This window comes from Cajanus cajan, chromosome 11 (assembly GCF_000230855.2).
Source record: "Cajanus cajan strain Asha chromosome 11, NIPB_CcT2T_4, whole genome shotgun sequence".
Lineage (NCBI taxonomy): Eukaryota > Viridiplantae > Streptophyta > Magnoliopsida > Fabales > Fabaceae > Cajanus > Cajanus cajan.
Window position 1 is genome coordinate 5,198,524 of NC_138527.1, and position 26,607 is coordinate 5,225,130.

The following is a 26,607-nucleotide window of genomic DNA, read 5'->3' on the forward strand; positions in this document are numbered from 1 at the left end:
TTATTGAGTGAAGTAAGTCTACCAAAACTTACTCTTGGAATAAATGAATGCCCATACATAAGTATAAAAAATAAGAGGCTCATGACATTTTTGCTAGAGTTCAAGTGTGAATAAGAGACTTATGTATCATATAGTTAGGTATATTGACTAATATATAAGTGACAAAGACCCATCAACCTAATGTCTTAAGATTTTGAGTTAAGATGTGTCAAATTCACTTGTGTAGTTTTCTCACCACCTATTGATGGAATTCTCCCCAATGTTTAACCCTCCCCCTTAATAGTGATATCAAAGTCAACAGTTTGACAAGGTAACCGGTTCAAATGAGTATCGAGCAATGGAATGGGTAATAGATCTAACAGTTAGATTGTTTCTTTGAAAGTCTTATAAGCGATTCGTTTGTCCCTTTGATGTGAGCTAACAGTGGTACAAGTAGACCATCATTGAATACTTGTGAATGAAAAAAAAAAATATTTTTACTTGAACGGGAGCATACCATATGGAAGACTTTCACTCTAGGGAGAGTGTTAATGTTCAAGTATGAATGAGATATGATGTCAAGTTCACTTGTTAAATAATATATAGTTGGATATGTTAAATAACATATTAGTGAACAAAGCTAATCAACTTAACATCTTAAGAATTTAAATTAAAATATGATGTCAAGTTCACTTATTTTATTTGCTCTCTTTCATTTATGAAGTTTTCTCCCGTATTTCATCCCAATAATTTCTTCCATAGGATTTATTGTTTAGATTCTTCCTATATGAAATCTATCTTTAATAGTAAATGTGTCCTATTTTAAATGTAACTGCCTAAAAAAACAGTTATAAAGAAAAAGGAAAAAAATAAAGAAAATATAATTTATTTATTATGGCGAATTTTCCGGTGCACCTTCATATTAAGACCCTTGTAATGGAGTTTGCATGCATGGATAAGGGTATTTCGTGTGTGAGTGTGCAACGTTGTATTAGGCCACATTCCACCGACGTGAATCACCACCGTGTTTTATCCAAATAATAATTGCTTGATAACTATCCATACATGCTTGCTTATCTAAAATATCATTGATTGATGATCAGTCATATTAACATATATGAATTCATTAGCAACAAAATGAAGAATATCAAGGATTTTAGCAATATCTTTCGTTATGAGAATATATATTAATACTTTGAGATGTGGTAGATAATTTGGACCAATTAATTAAAAAAAAAAAAAGTTTAACTACGTGACTCTTAAAAAAATAAAAGAAAAAGTTTCCTTTTTACATGAGGGAGGGTTATTCATTATTCCATCCGGTTTAAAGAAACTTTTGATGAATTCAAATTTAACAAGTTAGACTCTGTATTTTTAGGACAAAGTCAAATTATCCTTTAAGTTGTCTCAACCCAATACAATGTCATAATTATTATATTTAAAATAATTGTGTTAATAATATGACCTCCTGACCTAATAAATAATATTTTGTTTAATATGATACCATCTTATTTATCATGAAACATACTATAAATACACAAAATTGTAGTCATATACTTTTCTATTTTATAATTTAACTACATGTAATTTTTTTTACAGCAGCTACAAGTAATGTTAAAACCAATAAATTGTGTTAACTGTTAACAAATTGAGTTAATTGGATCTTATTTCATATTTGTTTTGACAAGTCAAATTCAATTATACAAGATTAACCTTGTCAAATTTTAAGATCGGATAAAAACATAAGCAAATTCGTTATAACCCATCACAAATGCCCCTGAAGACTGTATATTTTGCTAAGAAGTGCTCAATTTGGAGAGAGAAATGTGCTATATTGACCATATATCTTTACTCAATATGGAAGATCACTCTGCTACCGTTGCTAAAATAATAGATGGGAAATAAAAGACAATATAAACTGCTAAAACTAAGTTTATCTTCATCTGCAACCAACAGTATCTTCTTTCAACCATTCCCACACAAACCTAAAGGTTCATACTTGTGACTATATAATGTTTCATCTAAAACCATTATTTCTTCCAACTCATCCAATTGATAAGTTTCATATGGTATTGCTATACTTAAATATTCTCAACGGACTATTCTGCATACTTCTACTTAATTTCAAGTCTCATCGCGCATGCATCAAAGTGTTTTAAGAATAAAATGGTGGATAAAAACATGACCACAAAATAATAATCAACCACAAAATGCGTAATTCAAAGATAGGAAAAATCAAAATCTGAATTAAGAATGGGGTTTCCCTTGCTGTAAAAGTTAAAATGAAAAGACAAGAAAAAAGGAATGGAGCAAACAAAGGATTAAGAAGTGAACCAAAAAGCTCTACCTCCTTCCCTTGTTCTTTCCTTTGCAAGTATCGTATCTGTGTTGTGTCGAATGTTGCCGCTCTTTACATTTGCTTCAAACTCATTAAGTTTGTAACCTAACCCTTTCCTGTGATAAGCTTCTCCCTCTCTCTAATCCGGCATAGCTCAATGGCTTGCTTCAGCCACCTTGTCATTGTTTTCGTGTTCATTCCCTTCTACAGCCTGTTCAGCTTCAGCTCCATCTGCATTTCCATTGCATTCTTGCCCTTGCATGTTTCCATCATTTTTACCTTTTGGTGAAGAGCTAGTGTTGCTATGGTTAGATTTCCCATTCTCCTTTCGCGGCCCGGTTGGGGTTTCCACACTAGGGTTCACTTCAGGTAAAGTACCTGGTATGTGCTGAGATGAACTACCTGAGCCAGGTGGAGGGAGGAAAACTCCTGTGCCGGGAACAGCAATTCTAGGAGGAGGATGCCTTGGAGCTGAGGTCCATCCGGTAGAACCAGGTGGGATCGGCACGGGTGTAGGAAATGACATAGCAGGTGCAACTGGTGCTGGCATGAACAATGGTTGCATACCATTTGGTGGTGCGCGAATGGATGGAGCAGGCAGTACTCCGGTTGCCGGAGCTGTGGGATAATGCTTAGGGCCTAATTGATGTCGCATGTGATTGGGAGATCGACTAGGAGGTGGGGCCCAGTGAGACACTGCTGGAGGGGCAAGACGTTGGTAATCATTTGGCAGAGAAGATTTTGGTTGGGACTTTGTGAAGGTTACAAGTATTCGATGTTTGTTAATAGAAGGAAGTGCATGTCTAGCATAATCAGTTGATTTCCCTTGCATCACCAGAAGAGACCTACAGTTGCCAGAATAAATAGGTCATATTAGGAAGAGAATTCATGTTTTAAAAATGAACATAAGTCGTTATAAGTACAATAAAATACAAAGGCTTATTTAACTATTGTTGTTTCTAATCAATAGTGATATAAAAGTTTAAAGCATATGTATAGAAAGTAAATAAAGTGTCATGCAGTATCCAACATAGATATGCATTTGACAGTTACGACATGACACAACCACTTTAAAATTCTTCGAGCTTCTTAATATAGAATCAGATTAAAGAGCATAACATGCAATATCATGCAGCAGGAGCTGCATGTGACTTATGAGGGTATGAGAGGATTTAAACCTCAATAACCATAGGCAATGTAAATGCACCGAAACTTTTCAAGTCCTTCAAAAGCCTTATTCAATAAACAAAAACAAGAAGGCTCTTAATAACAAGTAAAGTTGAAAAGCTTAGTAACGATGACAAATGTTGTCAGGGCCTATATGCAACATGGCATAAAAACCCTTTCCATACCAGACTCAAATTACAATTACAATAGGAAACAGATGTAATCTTTAAGAAAGAAAGAAATACAAGTCCTCTGAAAACAAATCTTCAATGAAGTGTATCTGAAAAACTAAAGATCGTAGATACACAGATCAAAAGTGTTTATTTCAATTGGAATCAAACATTTAATTCATGGATTAACTGAGATATTACTCACCGATTAACTCAAAATCAAGTTATATTTATCAACTACAAACTTTGACATTAAAAACTAATGTCATTCACAGATGATGGATTAAATAAATTAACACCATTGGCTTTGTTTTGATGTGAACTTAGAGATGTGACAGCCAATGAAGGAATTTTACTCTTACCTAATAATACCCACTACAGACTAAACTAGATATTACAATAACTTGTAATACAAATAAATTGTAGATTATAGACATTTCTGTTTTGAAACATCACAATTTCACCAGCTTCTATAATGCCAAGATGACAAGTAACAGTAACAATAACAATAGTATCAAAACATTAGCATAAAAAATAGATAAGGTTAACAAATATTACCCAGGTACAAGAGAAAGCTTGACAACACCCCTATAATCCCCAGGATGGTCTGAGACAATTATTCTCCCAAAAGTCATGTCACATTCAGTCAGGAAAAGCATATAAACAGGCCTTCCAAACCAAGGTGGCCAATTGTGGGGCTGCGAGTGCTCACCCTACAAACAATTGCAATACTTAGTATGTAAGCAAATCTTAGACCAATATAAAAATAAAAATAAAAACAAAGGAAGAAGAAGCAACCTCACTATAGAAATCCACAACACAAGCATCAGGCTTCACAGTCATCACTTGCAAGGAAGCCAAGCGCTCAATAATATCTTGGAACAAAGAAGGTATAGTTTCTACTTTCTTATCTGTTAGATTCAATTGGCAGAACTTTATCAATCATTACCACAAAGGTAGTGAAAGACAAATAACATGGCCACAAGGAGAAAATTTTGTGAACTATACTAATGATCCATATAAAATAAATTTACACAAGATGACTTGCCTTTCGAGATTCCTGTTACACTGTCCACATCTGGTGGTGCATCAGCAACAGGAACACCCAACTGAATCATTTCCTTTCCATGTCCTTTCATGGGTCTTTTTGAAACCACAAATGTATGACTTCCTGTTTACAAAAAATCATTAGCAATTAACAATATTAAAGGAAAAGTTATTTGCATTAGAGAAGCACCTATGATGAAGGTTGTAATAAAAAAAATCTACTTTATTCAAGTATGTAACATAATATATTTGGAAATTAAGCAAATACATGCTCAATGGATAAAAGTGAGGCCACCTAATACAATGTGGAAGATAAGACCCAAAAGCCAACATATTGGACAATACAATATTTCTGAATCTGAATACTAATATAATTTGAACTTAATTTCAACAGTAGAGTGGATGCTAGAAAGAGTGTTACAAGCACTCCTCTTTATGATAAGAAATTATTACATTGTATGATCCATGTAACTAAACAGGTGGAAAAGGCTTGTTGATTAGTGGTTGTGAGTAAAAGAATAGGAACTTGGAAACATGTGGACTGGACTGCAGAACTGGACGTTGGATTCTCTCCACCTATAAATTGTTTTCCAATACCAATTCCTAACTTGAAGACCTTCTTGACTCAATTTCATTGTTCAGATTAAAATAAGGACTCCATCTTGAAATGTTCACTTCTTATAAATAACCTTCATAACTGGAATTTTTCCTGATTTCATTGTGAAATATTTTTGACAATTTCTGCTATTTTCATTCACCTTTGCTACATATCCAAACTCCAGATTCATACAATTCCTATGCCTAAAAAGTCTTCCAACTTGAAAGTTGAAACCGTTCCACTCGGCCCTCACAGCTTCTTTTGGAAGGTTGATACTTTTACTAAGGTAAGGCATTCATAAACTATATACAATTGGCACAAATAACCTGTTAGTAATGTGGAGGACTGGACGCCATGCAGGGCCCCATCTTTTGTTTGCCCGGTGAGGTTGCTAGTCATCAGCAGGTAAGCTGTTTGGGTATCTATTGCCAAGGACTTGATTTGTCCATGTTTAGAAAGAGAAAAATAGAGAAAGGAGATATATAGTTGTATCCTACTAACTGGGATGAGGTGCATTTCGTTGGAACCAATTGCAAAAGTGATCCCTCAAGTATGCATCTTCTGAGGTCAAACATAAAAAGAATATTTACTGATTCGTAATAAAGAACCCTTCTAAGCTGATATCATTTTCTTTAAATATTTTATCCTCCCATTATTTCTTTGCATCTGGAAGATTTGTTATTCTTCTGTTTTGTATATCTTATCTCCATTGATAAATATATTTTTTAACCAAACACCAAAATGATTGCAATGGTTTTACTCAAGCAAGTGTCTTCAATTGCACCTTGACGAGCTCATGTCTTTGGATCATAATTCATCATTTTACCCTTAAGCTGATATCATTTACTTTAAGTATCTTATCCTACTATTATTTCTCTGCATTGAGAAGATTTGTTATTCTTCAGTATATATATCTTAACTCTGTTGATAAAGATTTCTTCTAACCAAATATCAAAAATGAATGCAATGGTTTTACACTTTAACTGAAGGAAGTGTCTTCAAATGCAGTTTAGAGTCTTGAGGAGTTTGGTGATTTTAGATGATGATTCATCATTTTACACAAATGGAAATACATATGTTCACCACAATGACAAGAGTCTGAAAATGCATATTACATTTACAATAAGTATTTGACTCTGCATAAGAAAATGTCATGCCACTAGTTTACACTTGTTAGTTAACATTGTGATAATTCCAAATAATTCTTTGTTGATAACTACTCAACTACAATAACATTAAAAAAGACACCAACTTTGAGAATATAGGCAAAGAAACATGCTTTTTCAAAATAAAGTTTGTTTGACTATATATCAATCAAATAAAGTTAAGGAGAAAAAAAAAAGCGATAGATTCTTCCAACATGCTGACATAAGATCTCAGAACACTTACCCTGAAATTGTCCCCTTTTCCCAGCAACCCTTAGATCATTGACCAATGAAACAAGTTTTGAAACTTCAGCACTATCCAACAAATCTTCATACAACTTCATTCCGTCAACCACATTCACCTAAGATTAAGAATAGAATATTGAAAGAAGGAATGAAAGAAAAATTATGAGGATATATTACACATCAAGAAAAAACAAGAAATGAACAAAAACAAAGTAACATCTAAAGGACCCTACCATCTTCCCATCGAACATCTCATTGCCAATAAAAGTTTTTCCCATGGTAGAAGCATTCTGACTCTGATGTTGATTTTGCACAGAATGTGTATCATTCCCTGGAACACATTGCACACATAAGATGAATCACAAATATCAAATCAATCTGCTGCAAGGCAAATTATGTCTATAAGCTGACTCTGATCCTATAATTGAATGAGACTCTGTATGCGTGTGACTGCAAGCAACGTAGTACGGAGTATGGACAATTGTTTATTTGGCATGTCAATATGCAGGTATATTGCATGCCTGTAGCAAACAGGGGAAATGGGGGAAAAGAGTCGGAACATTAATTACTCATTCTAAAAATTAATGCAAACAACTGACATAGTTTGTTGTCCTGTGTAATATGGTGTCTAACTTTCTATAATCACAGTCAACGGTAAGAAAACCTTTAGAATTTGATATACATTCTTCATTTACACCCACAGCATCACATTCTGAGCTGGACAGAGATCCTTGGGAATTCCCAGAGCTCTTCAAAATGCCATCAGATTGATGATTTGTAATAGTATCTGCTCAAGCAATAAAAAGATGAAAAAGTCAAGATAGCAACAAACATATAGAACGCATTTATAAAGCCAGAAACTCTGAACTGTGTCGCTATTTTTAACAGGTTTAAAGATAGAAGACAATTCCAAGTGGACAAAAGAAAAGTAAAGATCTTTCAAAATAATGTTACACTGGATTTCAACCGGAGACAGAAGGGAAACCAAACAGAAGTGCAAAAAGAGAAGATCTTTTATAAATTATCAGTGTTACAGATGTATCATTGCCACCAATAGTTAGATTTTTATAAGAAACTGAGTAGGACATATTTTTCCTCCTCACTCATGCCCATTTTCATTTTGCAATGTATTAGACAACTAGTTAGTTATTTAACCACGCATCTCCAGTTCTCCACGTGCTTATATGCTCTCTTCAAGGAAACCATGAAGTCAACTAACTTCTTATATCAATAAAGACTAATTCCAATTGTTAAGTGTCATTGATTTAGTGTCCCAGTGCCAGTGAACTACCTTATCATTAATTGGACAGAAGAAACCACATGAGAATACCATAATAAGCAGCTCATAGCATTATAATCTATAGAAATTTATCAGTTATGTGTATTCATCCTCTGGCTCTACCATGTCATCAATTCCAATGTTCAAGATCAGCCCTTAAAAGATTTAGTCATAAGTTTTCGGTAATTCCATGAATACTATTTCATTGTGGAATCAGGTATTGAGCTACATCCCACTAGTACCTAGTATTTTCTTAACGCCCAGAAAACAAGAGAATCTTCATTTCCTTTGTAATACTTATATTTTAGATATGCATTAAATGATCTGACTATATCCATTGATCTTTCCGCAAATTGCTTCCATCAAGTCCAATTAGACACTATTGGCATATCCATTACTTCAGGCACCCAAGCCTAAAAGCAATGCATGAATGAAGCCATATTTCTAAATCATAATGGAAAAATCAATCTATAATTACTATATTCGGTGTAATACAACTCACAGATGTAAGAACCATATGGAGTATAATCATTGCACAAAGACTCAACAACAATACTCATCAAGTTATTCAACATTCAATATGTAAAATAACACTTAATTCTAAATTACAGTCCACAACAACAATTAAGTATGATTAATCCAGTTTCCACGATCAAGGCCATAATCTAAAACCATGATTCATCTATTCCAAAAAGACTCATTATTTACCTTTGTTCTCCTCCGAAGATGCTAAACTCTTGTCATCCATGGTCCCAACCTTGTCACCTGGTTTAAGTTCTCCATTCTTTTGAGCCCCATGAGTCCCTTTTTCTGGGCCTCCCGCATTCACCCTGTGGCCAAAAGACTCTACACTAGAATTATAACCTTCCTTGGCAACCTCAAACCTGTGCCCTTGCCTAAACCCCGAACCGAACTTCCTAAACTCCTTATTGCCGGCCTTTGCCGAATCAACAACCCTCTGCTGTCTCCTCCATGCCACTTGCTGCAGTGCATAGACCACATCAGACACAGAATAGTATTGCTGCATAAGCAGCACCGGAGTCCAATTACACCTCCTCTGCTGAATTGCCCCAACAACCATGTCATACTCCCCAGGCTCACCAACACCACGCAAATGGTGACACAGGGAGTCTATGATAGCATTGGCAGCCGCGAATTCACCGCGAAGCCAACCGATAAACCCATCCCTCTCATCCACCAACCATTGCTGGCGGTAATGGATCTCACTACCGCTAACGGCGGTGCCACCGCCTCCCGGAAACTGCAATTTTTCGGGTATGATTGTGTTTTCCGATGGCATTGCCATGAGAACTCACTGTCACTGCCTACAATACACTACACACTACAGCCAGGTACAGAGCATACCCAATTGGGGAAAAAAATGAGATTTTTTAATTGGGGTTTCAAATTCAGTGCATTTTAAGTGGATCCCACAAGATGAATTGCAAAATTGAGGTTGAAAAGTGCAAAATTGTCGAGGAAGAAGACTTGCCGAGGAAGGATTGTGGGGTGTTTCTGATGAAGGGAACGTGTGAGGGAATTCGGAGAGATCTGAGAATGAAATGTGATGTAATGTTGTTGAGTCGAACAGAAGAAAGAAGGGTTGGTGTTGTTGGAGAATGAAGATCTAGGGTTAAGAAGGGTTATGTGCTAATGTTAAAGGAAGATTATGAAATTTCATGGCTTATTCACCACGCATTCATGCTTTAATTCAAATTAAATTAAATTAAATGCAATTAAATTTGTTGATTTTAATTAATTATTGGTTTTTTGTTTTGGTATGTTATTTTATTTTGGTACAAACCAAAATAATTTCCAATAAACATGCAATTATATTTTTAAAAAAAATATGTATTACATTAGTTATTTTGTCAAGTCTTGCACTCATACACGCCTAACTAACTGTTATCTAGAATCAATTATCATATTATTTTTTATTTGTAAATTCTATTATAAATTCATATTAAAGTTAATAGTATTCTTTGGACCTTTAAAAAATATGTGGAATACTTGATTTTTTAATATTTTTCATTCATATTTTACATTTGGTAGTATTAACAACTACTTGGTTGACAGTTATTGACCAAATTATTTGATTTATATCATATGTTGAGATGTCATTTTTAAATAGATTTATGTGACACACGTGAAAAAATTACTATGGTACTTAGTTTAGTTACTTCTAAATGGATTCTCCATGTGATACACATGATTATTTGGTTAGTAATTTTTAGATAAATCAAATTATTATATTTTAAATTGTCAAAATTTATTAATATATAAAAATTAAAAATTTTCAAATATTATAAGAAGATAGGTATTGTGTGCATTGTGGAGGCATGTGAAATGTTTAGTTATTAGAAAAGATCAATACTTTAGCATTTGCAATGCATATGTATGTTTATTATATAATTAAACTTGATAATAAATTATACAAACATGTATTATGTTTAACTATGTAAATTATATGTAAAATTTGTATAAATATTAAATACATATTTTTAAATATATAAATAATATTTTAGATTTATGATAAATAATTTATATTATAATATAAATTATTTTATTTATTGATAATTATTTAAAATTTTAATATTTTATTTAAGAATAATTATGATAAATAACAAGTAAATTAGATAAGAATTTAAAAAAATTTACCGAATCTCACATTGAATAAAAAACTTTAAAAACACTCTTGCATAAAATAGAGATTTGTGTTTAATATATAGAGAATAATTATATAATTATGTAACTATAATAAGTAAATACACATAATAGTTTTGACAATAATAAGGTTATGATTTTACATAATTTATAAGAGATAAAATCAACTATTAAATAAATCTTGTAAAATGATTCAATTAGTAAAGTATGTGTATGTACATGTACATGCATGTACGTATGTGTATTTGTATATACATATCTTTTTCCTCTTTAAGAGAGATTGATAAAAATTTTATTTAGTTTATTTAATCTTTTTTTGTTGGACCTACTAAATTTAAAATTTTATTTTAGAATACATAAATGCAATAGCATAAAGACTTTTTAATACCATAATTAAACTTATATTAAAAAATTAAACATAAACATTAAATGTGTTATAAATTTTGGAATACTTCTTTGCATATAAGATTTGAAGTAATGTTCATATCTTTATTTTCATTTTTGCATACCAAAATGTTTAACATTTAACACTTGAAATTGTGAGATAAAGTTGACCATGTGACACCCTTTACCTTTCATGTGATAGTAAATAGAATAAAGAACACCTAAATTAAAAAAAAAAATTGAGTTCATACATAACAAATTAATTTAATAATATCATGTTGGCAGAGGATACCATATAACAAACTTCCCAAATTAATACTCCAATAATAACTTCAAAATAAACCATAACCAAATAGTCTAACATCAAGTCTTGAAGAATGATTGAATAATAAAATTACAAATCTTATCTATGTCTCGATGTCACATATTCTATCATAACATTTCTAAATAAGGCCCAAGTTTCATCACCAACATTATCAATATTCGGCTGAGTCTTACCTGCATCAACAAAACAAAAAAAAACAGAGAGTGAGAAATATCTTACTTTGTCTCACAACGTAGAATAAATGTTGGATAGCCAAATACACTTAAGGACAACATATCATAATCATTTATCTATATAAACAAATAAAGTAATATCAACAAGTTACAACTTCACAACCAAGATTCACTCCATCATTCATCACATGATTCACATTCACATGAGTAATGTAATGGATAATGACTACAATGTGCATATGCATGTGGTGTCAATTATATATATATATATATATATATATATATATATATATATATATATATATAAACATATATGTATTAATTTGTCGATTTGCATGTCCTTCACAAGATCCACATATAACAATTTGCCAATTTGTACATGATTCATGTGCAAACAAGACTCGATGCAATAACATGTTACCAATATGCATACTCACAATAATTTGTCATTTACAATGATTTGTCAATCACATTTCATTTGCAACATTCATTCATCATAACATGACAATCCATACTTAGTCCATCATACTCAATTATAGCCAATCATCATCACAAAGGTCATATATATCATTCACCATTAACTAACATTAGAAAAAGGTACCAAACACGTGACGATACCCAACAAAAACCAATTTGCACTTGGTGTGGCACTCCCAGAAAGCACTAGTAGCTCTTGGGATGACCCACACCCGACATAATCCACCTCACGCCGGACAAGATAGCCAAAGGGAGCTCCTGGAGCTCCCATGCCCAACGAGGACCAACTCACGTCTAGTGTGAGTGACATAAAGAGAAAACTTTGCTTTCAACCACAATAATGCCCAAAGAGCCCAATATGGCACCTGGCATCATATAAAAAAAAACCCAACCTACAAAATCGTGAATTTCACAACACATGTACAAATCGCCAATCCAATGATGAAACACTCCCACAAATCGAATTATATATCTCAAAGGCACGATACTTACACACTTTTAACAACTACTCAAACAATTTACTTAAACATATTGAGTTCCCATAGGAACCCACCGGCAATCCAATAGACATAAGATTAATTCAATATTCAAAATTAGTCATGTGTAAACGAAAATAACATCAATTAAAGTGTTGAAGAGTCATGTAGAAGATAAAAATCAAGAAATAGATACAATTTGGATTTTCCCCTCAAACAACCCATACCACAAAAAGAAGATTGGAGGTCAATCTCACTACCCAATAATTATCCAATGCGCAGAGCGAAATTTCTCACTCTTCCTATACCTTGATGAACACGAGAAGAAGAACATGGATCTCCAAGGTGATCTCCCACAAACTCAGGTTCTAAACAACCCTTGATCATATCGTTTGTTAGATAAAAAATAGAAAAGGATGTAAAGAAGAGTTTAGAAGGCTCATATAATTTAATTTTGTCTCAAAGGAAGTAATCAAGTTAAGTTCATAAAATTTTGAACTTCCCTTAAGATGAAAAATAGAAAATAAGACACCATGAGATGTATCTAATAAACAATAAAAACTAAAGGTTAGGTGCGTTATTGTAACAACTAAAGTAGAAAGAGTCTTAAATAGATAATGGTTATCTACTTTGGGCACCACCAAAGTAGTAGCATGAGAAGTAGAATTAGGTGATGTCTACTTCTTCTTTATTAGACTAAGAACTGGAAATCCTTTCTTTTCAAACATATTTTGGTTTTGGATCTTAAGCTCTAAGTCCATGGCAGCAGTAGAAAAAGAACTAAAATCATTATGAAGAAGAAAAGTTTTTTCTTTTTGCAATCATTTTAATAGAAAAATGACTTTTGTGACACCCTTACTACCCCAACATATATATTGTAATAATAAAAACTTATAAATAAATTTTTTCAATTTCGGTATAAGGGTTCACATGAGAATCTTAAAAATTATCCTTCAATAACCACAATAACAAAAAATGAAACGCAAGAGTTTTCAAATTATTTTCAAAATAACATTTACAATAAAAACCTATATTCTAAAAATCCTTTTTGCCCCGATGTCACAATATCAGAGCATCCCGACAATTCAACCGTTGGCATTCTAGATACCACTCGTAGCCAGATCTTCCTCACCTAAAATATCCACAAATCGCACGGTGAGAAAAGAAAACATCTATATATATAGCACATAAGAAAACACAATATATTATTTAATATTCGTAAATATTTCAACATATCGTATTTCAATCAATCATGCATTGTCATCACGTCATAATTCTCAATCACACCAATCATCACAAATCTTGCACTTCACACTATGCCAAGGTCACGCTACCCATTTAACAATCTCGGCCCGTGCTCACCCCTGATATAACACTGTGCCAAGGTCACGTTATCCCTATCCTAGGGTCGTGCTCACCCCTGACATGTTAACCAAGGTCACGATACCCACGTAACAATCCAGAGTCGTGCTCACCCCTGATATAACACTGTGCCAAGGTCACGTTACCCCTAACCTAGGGTCGTGCTCACCCCTGACATGTTAACCAAGGTCACGATACTCATGTAACAATCTCGGGCCGTGCTCACCCCTGGTCATAGGTGTGAAGAACCACAACCACATCTCATTCACATTCCACACAACATCTCATAGTTCAATTCCATACACATATCAGATAAGTCCAAAATAATGGGTTTCATACATATCAAGAAATTCACATTTAAATCATCAATTTTTATCAAATAATATAACAATGATATTCATAAATTAATATAATAATCAATAGAATTAGCAATTTAATATAATTTCAGCATAAACAGTAAAACCCCCCAATTGTTCCAAAACCTAGCTCACAGACACTTTTCTACAATTTCATTCTCTCTCCCGGATCATCATTCTTACAATTTAAATACATATTTCTAATCCTCAACACATACGGAATCTAATGGTATAATTAATTCTTCAAACAGAAATAATCCAATTTTTTCCAAAACCTAACCTACAAGCACTTTTCTATAATTTCATTCTCTCCTAGAGCATCATTTTTACAAAGAAATCATATATTTGTTGTCCTAAATATATACAGAATCAAATAATGTCAATAATTCTTCAAACATAAATAATTCTAAAATTACTCATAATCCTAAGGAGTTCTTCCTCTACCCAATTCCCTTATGTAACTCTATATATAAATAATTTCCTTTTCCCCCGTACCTGGATATGAAGAAGCTGAATCTAGATATGTAGAAGCTGAATCTACACTAGATCTGGTTGATCTCCGTCGCTGGGTTCCCCTCGGTCTGAAGCAGAAAATAGAAGAAAAGAAATTAGAAATGAGAGGTGTGCCTTTTGGGAGTGGCAAACAGCTCTATTTATAGGATTTTTACGCCGGAACGGCCCGTTCCAGACCCTTAAAACATGGCTAAAAATCACATCCAGAACGGCCCGTTCCAAAACCAGAACGGCCCGTTCTGATGTGCATTAATTACACCTAACGGCCATAATTTTGGGAACGCCCCGTTCCAAGCCCGTTCCTAATTAGGGTTAAAGGCAAAATTAATAGTCCGGAATGGCCCGTTCCAACTTGAGAACGGCCCGTTCTGGGCTATTAACTCACACTTTCACTGGTAGTTTGGAAAGGCTCGTTCCAATTTCAGAACAGCCCGTTCCAAGCTACTAAATCACATATGTTTTGGTAGTTTGGAACGGCCCGTTCCAATTTCGGAACAGCCCGTTCCAAGCTACTAAATCACCCATATCTCCTTTATAAAATTACCAAAATACCCTCAATTAAAATAAAATAAAATTGAAATAAGAAAAAATGGGGTGTTACAATTTTCCCCTCCTTTAAGAAATTTCGTCCTCGAAATTACCTGAAGCAAATAAAAACGGATATGACGCTTTCATCTTCTCCTCTAGCTCCCAAGTAGCACTTTCAGGTGTAGCTCCTCCCCAAATAACTTTTACCAAAGGAATTTCCTTTCCCCTAAGTTGCTTCACCATTCGATCCTCGACTCTCACCGGGGTAGCTTCCACAGTTAGGTTCTCCTTAACCTCAAGATGATCCGACTCAATCACATGCGAAGGATCATGAATGTATTTCCGAAGTTGGGAAATGTGGAAAACATCATGGAGATTTGATAGATTAGGAGGCAAAGCAATTTGGTAGGCAACACTACCGACTCTTTTTAGAATTTGGAAAGGACCAATAAATCGAGGAGTAAGTTTTCTGGATTTCAATGCCCTGCCAACTCCAGTCCATGGAGTGACTTTCAAGAACACATGGTCAACTTCTTGAAATTCCAAGTCCTTCCTTCTCCTATCAGCATAACTTTTCTGTCTACTCTGAGCTGTCCTCATCCTCTCTTGTATCAATCTAACCTTATCAGTGGTTTGTTGCACAATCTCAGGTCCTAAGATAACATTATCACCAAGCTCGCACCAACACAAAGGGGTCCTACATCTCCTACCATACAAGGCTTCATAAGGTGCCATACCTATACTAGAGTGGTAACTATTATTATAGGTAAACTCTATCAAAGGTAAAAGACTATCCCAACTATCCCCTTGGTCCAACACACAGGCTCTAAGCAAATCTTCTAAAGATTGAATAGTCCTCTCAGTCTGACCATCAGTTTGAGGGTGGTAAGCTGAACTAAGTCTAAGTTGGGTCCCCAAAGCTCGTTGTAGGCTCTCCCAAAACCTAGAGGTGAATCTAGGGTCTTTGTCTGAAACTATGCTAGATGGTATCCCATGCAATCTCACAATCTTATCAATATACAGTCCAGCCAATCTCTCTAGAGAATACCTAATGTTAATAGGTAAGAAATGTGCACTCTTAGTCAACCTATCAACTATAACCCAAATGGAATCATGCCCTCTCCTAGTCCTAGGCAAAGCAACTATAAAATCCATAGAAATGCTATCCCACTTCCACTCGGGTATTGTCGCCACCGGCCCGAAACGGGCTTTCGGCATTCGCGAAGGATGGTTGGACTCTTTTATTTGTTTAAAAATATGGATTGCTAGAATGACTTATTCTCAAACTGAGACCTTGTCAAACGAGCAATTTTATTAAAAGGCTCACCAATCCATGTTAATCCCAAGCGGGACCCTCCATGGATTAGCGGTTTTCATAAAAAGGAAGGGTTCATGGAGTCGCCACCAATGTTTTACTCAAAACATTGGAAAAAGAAGTTTAAGGCAATCGATTCAAAAATCGACTTCGGCCATTACAACCAGAGTCGGGTAAGGGAGTCGGTTACGCGTGGGGAAGGTGTTAGCACCCCACAGCGCCCCTTTCGGGTTCCCTATGACAGATTATTTAACAATTATAGTGCAAAATTACTAAATTACCCCTATTTATTCTAAGCAATTATAAATTAACTATCTACATGATGACAGTTTAAATATGTACACACAGAAAGCGGTAAAAGAAGGGACTTTAAAGAGATAAACCTTTGAAGCGTGCTTTCTTATATATCTTGACAGAAATTGGGAAGCGTTTTGGCGTTCCCTCCCTCTACAAGACCGCTCGCTCCCTTCTATAAAATTTTAACTATGGAAATCCAGAGGATTTCCCTTCGACTAGGTTCGAGACTCAAGCAAATGGCTCGTGACTCAAGAACTTCGTCGGATCAACTCTCCGAGTGATTTCTAGGCAGAGCACTGCTCAAAAAAAACCCAGAATACTCAAGAAGAGGGTTAAAACTGTGTGTAAAAGTGTCCAATGACGTCAAAATGACGCCATATTTATAGGGAACAGGCGCAATACGGGCTATGGAATCAATACGGCCGTATTGAAATTTTTGAACTTCAATACGGCCGTATTGAGTTCAATACGGCCGTATTGAAATTCAGAAATTTCAATACGCCCGTATTGAGTTCACTGCGGCTGTATTGAAGATTCAATACAGCCGTATTGATTTCAGTACGGCCGTATTGAAGTTTCAGAAACTTCAATACGCCGTATTGAGTTCACTGCGGCCGTATTGAAGCTTCAATACGGCCGTATTAAGTTTAGTACGGCCGTATTGGGCTTCATTCCCTCCACTTCCTTATTTTAAGCTACTCTAAGACCTCTAAACCTACAGATAGCCATCCTATGGTCTTCTAGGAGTCCTTCTGGCTGACTTTCCTTCGATCTTTGAGGGTCTTCGAGTTTTATTTCCGACCCGGACAATTTTAGGGGTCTACAGCTGCCCCCCCTTTACTTAGTCGGACGGCCTTTTGGTGTACCGGCTGACAAGTAAAGGAGTTGACCCAATTGTCCGGGTGATGTGCCAACCTTCTGACTTGTAGCGTCTTCCGGTGGAAAATTGTTGAGTAGCCTCTCCAGGTTGTTGCATACCTCGGCGCTTCTGACAACCTCGGTAGCTAAGTTTACCCTCTCCAGGGTCAACTTCACTCGACGCTCGAGCTGGAAGTTGAACACCAACGTGCCTTTGACGACGCTGATGGTTGAGTACTGTCTCTCCAGACCTTGAGTACCGTCTCTCCAGACCTTGAGTACCGTCTCTCCAGACTTTGTTTGAGTACCGTCTCTCCAGACTTTGAGTACCGTCTCTCCAGACTTTGATTGAGTACCGTCTCTCCAGACTTTCTTTGAGTACCGTCTCTCCAGACTTTGTTTGAGTACCGTCTCTCCAGACCTTGTTTGAGTACCGTCTCTCCAGACCTTGTTTGAGTACCGTCTCTCCAGACTTTGTTTGAGTACCGTCTCTCCAGACCTTGTTTGAGTACCATCTCTCCAGACCTTGTTTGAGTACCGTCTCTCCAGACTTTGTTTGAGTACCGTCTCTCCAGACCTTGTTTGAGTACCGTCTCTCCAGACCTTGTTTGAGTACCGTCTCTCCAGACTTTGTTTGAGTACCGTCTCTCCAGACTTTGTTTGGTCTCTGACGACCTAGGCAACTGAGTTTGCCCTCTCCAGGGTCTGCGTCCGTGTCTTCTGATCACTTCGGCAATGCGAGTTTACCCTCTCCAGGGATCTGGGATGATTTTTTTGTCTCCACAGTCCACTATGCTGCTTCGACGTTTTTCTGATTTTGTGCCACTGAGGGCTGGATAACGCAGGGATCCGTCTAGGGGATGTGCATTCATTCATAGGTTCTTGTGCCCCAACTTGCATTTGCATAGTTGGTACCCATGGGGAATTTCTGACTCCTTGGGGTGTAGACACAGATGCTCTTCTTGATTTGAGCGATGCCTTATGTTTGGCTGACGTCCTTTTGACGTAAGTGGAGTATCCCGGTTATCCTTATTCGGGTGTCTCTCTTTGATTTTCTGATTTTGTAGCCTCTGTGTAGGCTATTATCCACTGGGGGTTCTGGATGTTGATTTTGATTTTGTCTCCACAGTCCACGATGCTGCTTTGACGATTGTTTTTGATTTTTGTGCCACTGAGGGCTGGATAACGCAGGGATCCGTCTAGGGGATGTGCAGTTACTCATAGGTTCTTGTGTCCCAACTTTCCTTTGCATAGTTGGTGCCCATTGAGGAATTTCTGTTTCCTTGGGGTGTAGACACGAAGATGCTCTTTCTGAGATGAGCGGTGCCTTATGATTGGCTGACGTCCTTTTGACGTTGGTGGAGTATCCCAGTTATCCTTATTCGGGTGACTCTTTTTGTTTTTCTGGTTTTGTCGCCTCTGTGTAGGCTGTTATCCGCTGGGGGATTTTGTCATTGATTGTGATTAGCCTCTTCTGTTAGGCAGATCATCTTGACGCTTGATGTTTGGCCAAGAGCCGGATTCCACTTGGGGAATGATTATTGATCTTTTGATTTTTTCCTTTTTGTAGGAATGCCTCTTGAGTAGGCGACTGGGGATTTGGGGATCTTATGTATCCCAGAGTATTATTTAGGAAGCCTCTACAGGCTTAGACTCACTCAACGCCTGAGTTGGAAAGCTATCTTCCACTGAGGAAGTCTAAGTCCTTTGACTTGGATATTTTGTTTGGATCATGCTTCCGTTGGGGAATTTTGCTGATCTCGCTTTGATAGCTTTCACTGGGGAATTTGGCCCGTGAGTGGAAGCTGAGATATCTCTGGGGAGTATTATTTCGACGAGCCTCTCCAGGCTCATTTATTCTGTACAGTTGGGGAGTATTATTTCAGCAAGCCTCTCCAGGCTCAGTTATTCTGAAGGAGTATTATTTCGGCGAGCCTCTCCAGGCTCAGTTATTCTGTAGGAGTATTGTTTCGGCAAGCCTCTCCAGGCTCAGTTATTCTGCATGAGTTTTGTTTTTTGTTCAGCCCGAGAATGCGAGCTGAGACGTCTTTTGGAGAGTATTATTTCGGCAAGCCTCTCCAGGCTTAATTATTTTGTGGGAGTATTTTTTCAGCAAGCCTCTCCAGGCTCAATTATTCTGTGGGAGTATTATTTCGGCAAGCCTCTCCAGGCTCAGTTATTCTGTGGGAGTATTGTTTCGGCAAGCCTCTCCAGGCTCAGTTATTCTGAGAGAGTATTATTTCGGCGAGCCTCTCCAGGCTCAATTATTCTGAGAGAGTATTATTTCGGCGAGCCTCTCCAGGCTCAGTTATTCTGAGAGAGTATTATTTCGGCGAGCCTCTCCAGGCTCAGTTATTCTAAGAGAGTATTATTTCGGCAAGCCTCTCCAGGCTCAGTTATCTTGAGAGAGTATTATTTTGGCAAGCCTCTCCAGGCTCAGTTATTCTGAGAGAGTATTATTTCGGCAAGCCTCTCCAGGCTCAATTATTCTGTACGTTTTATTGATTTTCTGAATTTCTGCATTTTATTTGCTGCTGTCATACACAAGCAATTTTTCTATTTTTTATTTTATGCGACTGCCTCATGATGAGGTCTTTGAATATTTCTTTGTGGCCAATACGGCCATATCTATTTCAGTACGCCCGTACTGAGTTGAAAATTTGTTCATAACCCTGTTTTTAGTACGGGTGTACTGAACATGATACGGGCGCATTGTTTTTTCTGAAGTTTATATTTTTTTGTTTTTTTCAATAAACAGAGAATAAGTGATCTTCCATTACACCTATCATCTGTATGCATGTATGCAGTATGATGCACCTAATTCTATTTGATTTACTTTCAAAAGAATTAACCGATGCGTTTCTCTGTTTGGATTTTTGCCATTCCTCTAGACGGGCTGTGTGCTGCCGATTTCTGTAACCGAGGAATGATGCATGTTATATTGAGATTTGGTGTCATCAACCAAATGATTTTCCTTTCCTTTAGAAGATGTGTCAACCCTCCTATTGACTACTATATCTCCATGTTTCCACTAGATTATTCAAAAATCGTTTGGGACAAGAGAGAAAAGAAGGAAAGGATATTTTTTTCGAAAGTTTGTGTTTTAGAGGGGATTATTTATTTTTTGAAAAATGGATTTTGTAAGAATGGCTTGGCCAATGGTAGGCTTAAGTGTTTAGGCTTGTTTGTTTAAACACTTATGAAGTTAAGCACGTCTTGGTTATTAACATTTGTGATTTGACAACTTGGATAGCTTTTCTTGAGCCCCTTTGTTGAATTCAGTTGGTGGTACCATCATGGATTTATTCTGTTTTTCGATTGCCCTAACTTTTGCCTAAAACACCCATTTGTGGAGTTTTAGCGGGCTTTTGTTTTTGTTCATTATTTTGCAACCCTAATTTTTGCCTAGGTCACCCTTTTGTGGGATTCCTAGCGGGTCTTTTGCTCTTATTTTTGCGCAGTCCCCTTTTTGGGTTTCCTGCCGAGCTTCTTTTATTTTAAAGGATTTCTTTTTATCCATGACGGCACTTATTGAGGCCAAGGAAAGGTGCTCCAAGTTGTCACACACTTCCACATAAAAAAGATGCGGGTTTATTTTTATTAAGACGATTTTAACCTCATTTATGTTTATTCAAACAGGGTTAAATAATGCGGTCTAGAATTTTATTGCAAGCAAGAAAAGAAGCAATAAAGAATTAATAAAGAATGATTTTATTATAATCATAATGGAAACATGTGCCCTATCGAGGCTCGGGGGTCGGGCTGTCCCCGAGGAGTAATCTCTAATAGTCATCAGGTCTATACATCCCTATCGGAAGGAGAAAAACACTTGACGACGACGACCGGCCTTAACGCTTGTGAACCGGCCTTCCTAAAGATCTGGCTTAAAGAACGTCGAGAAGGATCTTGATTCCTCTTCGTTCTTTGATCTTTAACAGGGTTGTATCCTAACCCTTGTTTTCCCCGGATTATCCTTGATGATGGGTAGCTCCGGAATTCCTTGGGAGTCCTTGCCAAGTCCTTGTCCCGGCAAGTATCCATTCTTGGTGAGCATGGAGGCTACCTTCTTCATTTCTCGGGGAAACGTTTCAACATTGGCGATTTCCAATGCTTGGAAGGCGGTTTCTAAAGCTTCCTCTGCTGCATCCACATAAGGTATGTTGGATGGCTTGCTGATGAGTATGTCATCTTCAGCTTGTACAGTCACCAGTTTGTCACCCACTATGAACTTGACTTTCTGGTGGAGCGTAGAGGGTACAGCTTTCGCATCATGAATCCAAGGTCGGCCAAGGAGACAGCTGTATGCCGGAGTAATGTCCATCACTTGGAATTCGACATTAAAGATAGTGGGTCCAATTTGGATTGGAAGATTGATCTCTCCCACCACTTCTCTTTTAGAACCGTCGAAGGCTCGAACGATCATGTTGCTCGGGCGCATTTGGACTCCCTTGATTGCCACTTGATCAAGCGTTCTTTTGGGCATCACATTCAAGGAAGATCCGTTGTCTACCAAGACTTTTGCGATGTGATACTCCTTGCACTTTACAGAGATGTGCAAGGGCTTGTTGTGATTTGGTCCCTCGGCGGGGATCTCTTCATCAGTGAAAGTGAGGTGATCATTAGCCGTGATGTGACTAACAATCCCCTCAAACTTGTCTTGGGAGATGGTATGCGACACATATGCCTCGTTCAAGACTTTCAACAAAGCTTGCCGATGCGGTTCGGAGCTTAGGATCAACGACAACAGCGTAATCTTTGCTGGCGTCCTATGAAGTTGATCCACGATGGAGTACTCGCTTTGTCGGATAAACTTTAACAGCTCGTCTGTCTCCTCCTCGGATTCTCTATCTTCCTCGGTTTTCTCCTTTTCTTTTCCTTTATTCTTGGGAGCTTTGTCGTGCAGATCTTCGGGAGTGTAGATCCTCCCACTCCTAGTCGTGCCCCCAAGTCCAGCGATGTTGGAGATATCGCTGTCGGCAGAAGAATGGACGTCGTATATCCATGGCACAGCCTTATTTGATTCGTAGGGGAAAGGCCTTGGAGCGATGATCCTTAACGGTGTCGGACCTTCCCCTTTGTCTGTCTTGATTACCAACAACGGAGTTGACGTGTGTTCGCTTGGCGCGGTTGTTGGCTTACGCTTAATAACAAATGGCGTGCGATCCATCTTGAACATACGCATCGATTATTTCTTTCTTTTTATTAATGTTTATTAATGAATTACTAGGAGGGATGTATGAAATGCAAACCTAGATCCCTCCATGATCTTTGATAAGAATGCATGATATGAGATGATGGCGACGAATATGCATGCATTGTGTTTATTCAACTAAACATTATCATGTTTTTAGGATGTCCCTAAGATGATGCATGATATTGCTTGGTTTGGATAAATAACCCTTTTTTCCTTTTTTTGGGTATTTTGTTTTTTGTATATTTTTTGGGTGAAAAGGGAAACTACCTATATGAATGCAATGAAGGTAGATGTTAACACCATGTACTGGAAGATTCTTATTTCCATTTATTCTTATTTTAAAAGAATAGGGATGTTGTATGTTTAAAGAAATACAATGTATGCTCATACAATGTCACATAGTCAATGCACAAACAATTCACTCATCCACGAACAGTCACGAGCGAATCACGAGGTAGGGGTATCCTGCAGAAAAGTGCATATTCAAGGTGGTTCTAACTGTTCTCACCGGTCTGAGGCCCCCAAGGTGCCCCCATTATACGGACCCAATTCCTCTCATCGTAGGTCGATGGAAAGCTCCAACGCACCGTCGGACTCAAGTTCATGGTTATCACCTTGAGTGATGTTTTCCGACAACGGTCTACGGGCACCTATAGACCCATTCGACAACCGGCCGTACTAACATCCACTCCCTATGGTTAATCACTCATGCCCCCGGGTATAGAGGGAACTGTTGTGTGCAAAGGTTTGTGTACAGTTTGTATTTCAAACAATTGCGGAATTTAAACATACAACAGTTATTTAAAGCCATATAATAAATCATGTTATCATACAAGCAAGGGGTAACGAAGTAATTTTTAACTATTATTTGTTAAAAACAATCTGTCACTAAATGGGACTGACTCTCGAAGCTTCCCCAGTGGAGTCGCCATCTGTCGCCACCGGCCCGAAACGGGCTTTCGGCATTCGCGAAGGATGGTTGGACTCTTTTATTTGTTTAAAAATATGGATTGTTAGAATGACTTATTCTCAAACTGAGACCTTGTCAAACGAGCAATTTTATTAAAAGGCTCACCAATCCATGTTAATCCCAAGCGGGACCCTCCATGGATTAGCGGTTTTCATAAAAAGGAAGGGTTCATGGAGTCGCCACCAATGTTTTACTCAAAATATTGGAAAAAGAAGTTTAAGGCAATCGATTCAAAAATCGACTTCGGCCATTACAACCAGAGTCGGGTAAGGGAGTCGGTTACGCGTGGGGAAGGTGTTAGCACCCCACAGCGCCCCTTTCGGGTTCCCTATGACAGATTATTTAACAATTATAGTGCAAAATTACTAAATTACCCCTATTTATTCTAAGCAATTATAAATTAACTATCTACATGATGACAGTTTAAATATGTACACACAGAAAGCGGTAAAAGAAGGGACTTTAAAGAGATAAACCTTTGAAGCGTGCTTTCTTATATATCTTGACAGAAATTGGGAAGCGTTTTGGCGTTCCCTCCCTCTACAAGACCGCTCGCTCCCTTCTATAAAATTTTAACTATGGAAATCCAGAGGATTTCCCTTCGACTAGGTTCGAGACTCAAGCAAATGGCTCGTGACTCAAGAACTTCGTCGGATCAACTCTCCGAGTGATTTCTAGGCAGAGCACTGCTCAAAAAAAACCCAGAATACTCAAGAAGAGGGTTAAAACTGTGTGTAAAAGTGTCCAATGACGTCAAAATGACGCCATATTTATAGGGAACAGGCGCAATACGGGCTATGGAATCAATACGGCCGTATTGAAATTTTTGAACTTCAATACGGCCGTATTGAGTTCAATACGGCCGTATTGAAATTCAGAAATTTCAATACGCCCGTATTGAGTTCACTGCGGCTGTATTGAAGATTCAATACAGCCGTATTGATTTCAGTACGGCCAGAAACTTCAATACGCCGTATTGAGTTCACTGCGGCCGTATTGAAGCTTCAATACGGCCGTATTAAGTTTAGTACGGCCGTATTGGGCTTCATTCCCTCCACTTCCTTATTTTAAGCTACTCTAAGACCTCTAAACCTACAGATAGCCATCCTATGGTCTTCTAGGAGTCCTTCTGGCTGACTTTCCTTCGATCTTTGAGGGTCTTCGAGTTTTATTTCCGACCCGGACAATTTTAGGGGTCTACAGGTATACTCAAAGGCTGAAGTAGTCCTGAAGGTTTCTGATGTTCTATCTTAGCCTTCTGACACACTAAACAGGCACTCACAAATTCAGCTATATCTTTCTTCATCCTAAGCCACCAAAATATCTTTCTAAGGTCTTGATACATCTTAGTTGCCCCTGGGTAAAAACTAAGCTTGCTCCTATGACCTTCCTCTAGGATCAAACGTCTAAGTGTAGGGTCACTAGGCACGCACACTCGGTCTTTAAATCTTAACACTCCATCTACACCCAAGGTAAATTCTCCTCCAACACCTTGTCCTATAGCATCACGTCTAGCCACTAGAAATGAATCCACTAACTGTGCTTCTCCAATTTCCCTCAACAACTCACTAGTCACCCGAGTCATACCTAATCTCACACTTCTAGGGGTCACCTCACAAGTCAAACTCAAGTCTCTAAATTGAGCCAAAAGGTCCATCTCCCTAATCATAAGAGAAGACAAATGCAAAGATTTCCTACTTAAAGCATCAGCCACCACATTGGCTTTGCCCGGATGATAACTAAGATCAAAATCATAATCCTTAAGGAACTCTAACCATCTCCTTTGCCTCATATTTAATTCCTTTTGGTCAAATAAATATCTAAGACTCTTATGATCACTAAACACCTCAAATTTTGAACCATACAAATAATGTCTCCAAATCTTAAGTGTGAATACCACAACTGCTAATTCAAGATCATGGGTGGGGTAATTCTTCTCATGTATTTTCAATTGCCTAGATGCATACGATACGACCTTTCCCTCTTGCATTAACACTCCACCCAAACCCATCTTAGAAGCGTCACAATAAACCACAAAAGTCTTACTAAGGTCAGGCAACACTAAAACAGGTGCACTAGTCAACTTCTCCTTAAGAGTTCGGAAACTATTCTCACATTTACTATCCCATACAAACACAACTCCTTTCCTAGTTAAATTTGTCAAGGGTAATGCTAACTTAGAGAATCCCTCTATGAATCTTCTATAGTATCCAGCCAATCCAAGGAAACTCCTAATCTCACTAACTGACTTAGGTGTCTCCCACTTAAGCACCGCCTCAACTTTAGATGGATCTACTGCTATACCCCCACTTGAAATCATGTGTCCTAAGAAACTCACCTCCTCTAGCCAAAAGTCACACTTAGACAACTTGGCATAAAGTTGTCTCTCCCTGAGGGTTTGAAGTACTACATTTAAGTGTTCCTCATGTTCCTCTTTAGTCTTGGAATAAACTAGTATGTCATCTATGAAGACAACTACAAATTTATCCAAGTACTGATGAAAAATTCGGTTCATGTAATCCATAAAAATTGCAGGAGCATTCGTCACACCAAAAGGCATTACTAGATACTCATAATGTCCATAACGAGTCCTAAATGCTCTCTTAGGTACATCCTCACCCTTAACTCTAATTTGATGGTACCCCGATCTAAGATCAATTTTACTAAATACACAAGCACCCACCAACTAGTCCATAAGATCATCTATCCTAGGCAATGAATATTTATTCTTAATGGTCACCTTGTT

The 26,607-nt window shown here is 37.2% G+C and overlaps 1 protein-coding gene across 2 annotated transcripts; it reads right to left on the bottom strand.

Moving 5' to 3' along the window:
* Window positions 1-2,205: 2,205 nt before the first annotated feature.
* LOC109800616 (RNA demethylase ALKBH10B) lies at window positions 2,206-9,636 on the bottom strand. Of its 2 annotated transcripts, none has more exons than XM_020361404.3 (8): window positions 8,678-9,636; window positions 7,373-7,477; window positions 6,924-7,021; window positions 6,689-6,806; window positions 4,703-4,825; window positions 4,453-4,565; window positions 4,213-4,367; window positions 2,206-3,162 (listed from the first exon to the last, which is right to left on the bottom strand). In XM_020361404.3, exons 1-8 carry the CDS (start codon window positions 9,273-9,275, stop codon window positions 2,472-2,474), a joined length of 2,001 nt encoding a protein of 666 aa, XP_020216993.1. In that variant the 5' UTR covers window positions 9,276-9,636; the 3' UTR covers window positions 2,206-2,471. The 2 variants fall into 2 exon arrangements, with proteins under 2 accessions (XP_020216993.1, XP_020216992.1); XM_020361403.3 differs by having other exon boundaries at window positions 7,355-7,477.
* Window positions 9,637-26,607: the final 16,971 nt, after the last annotated feature.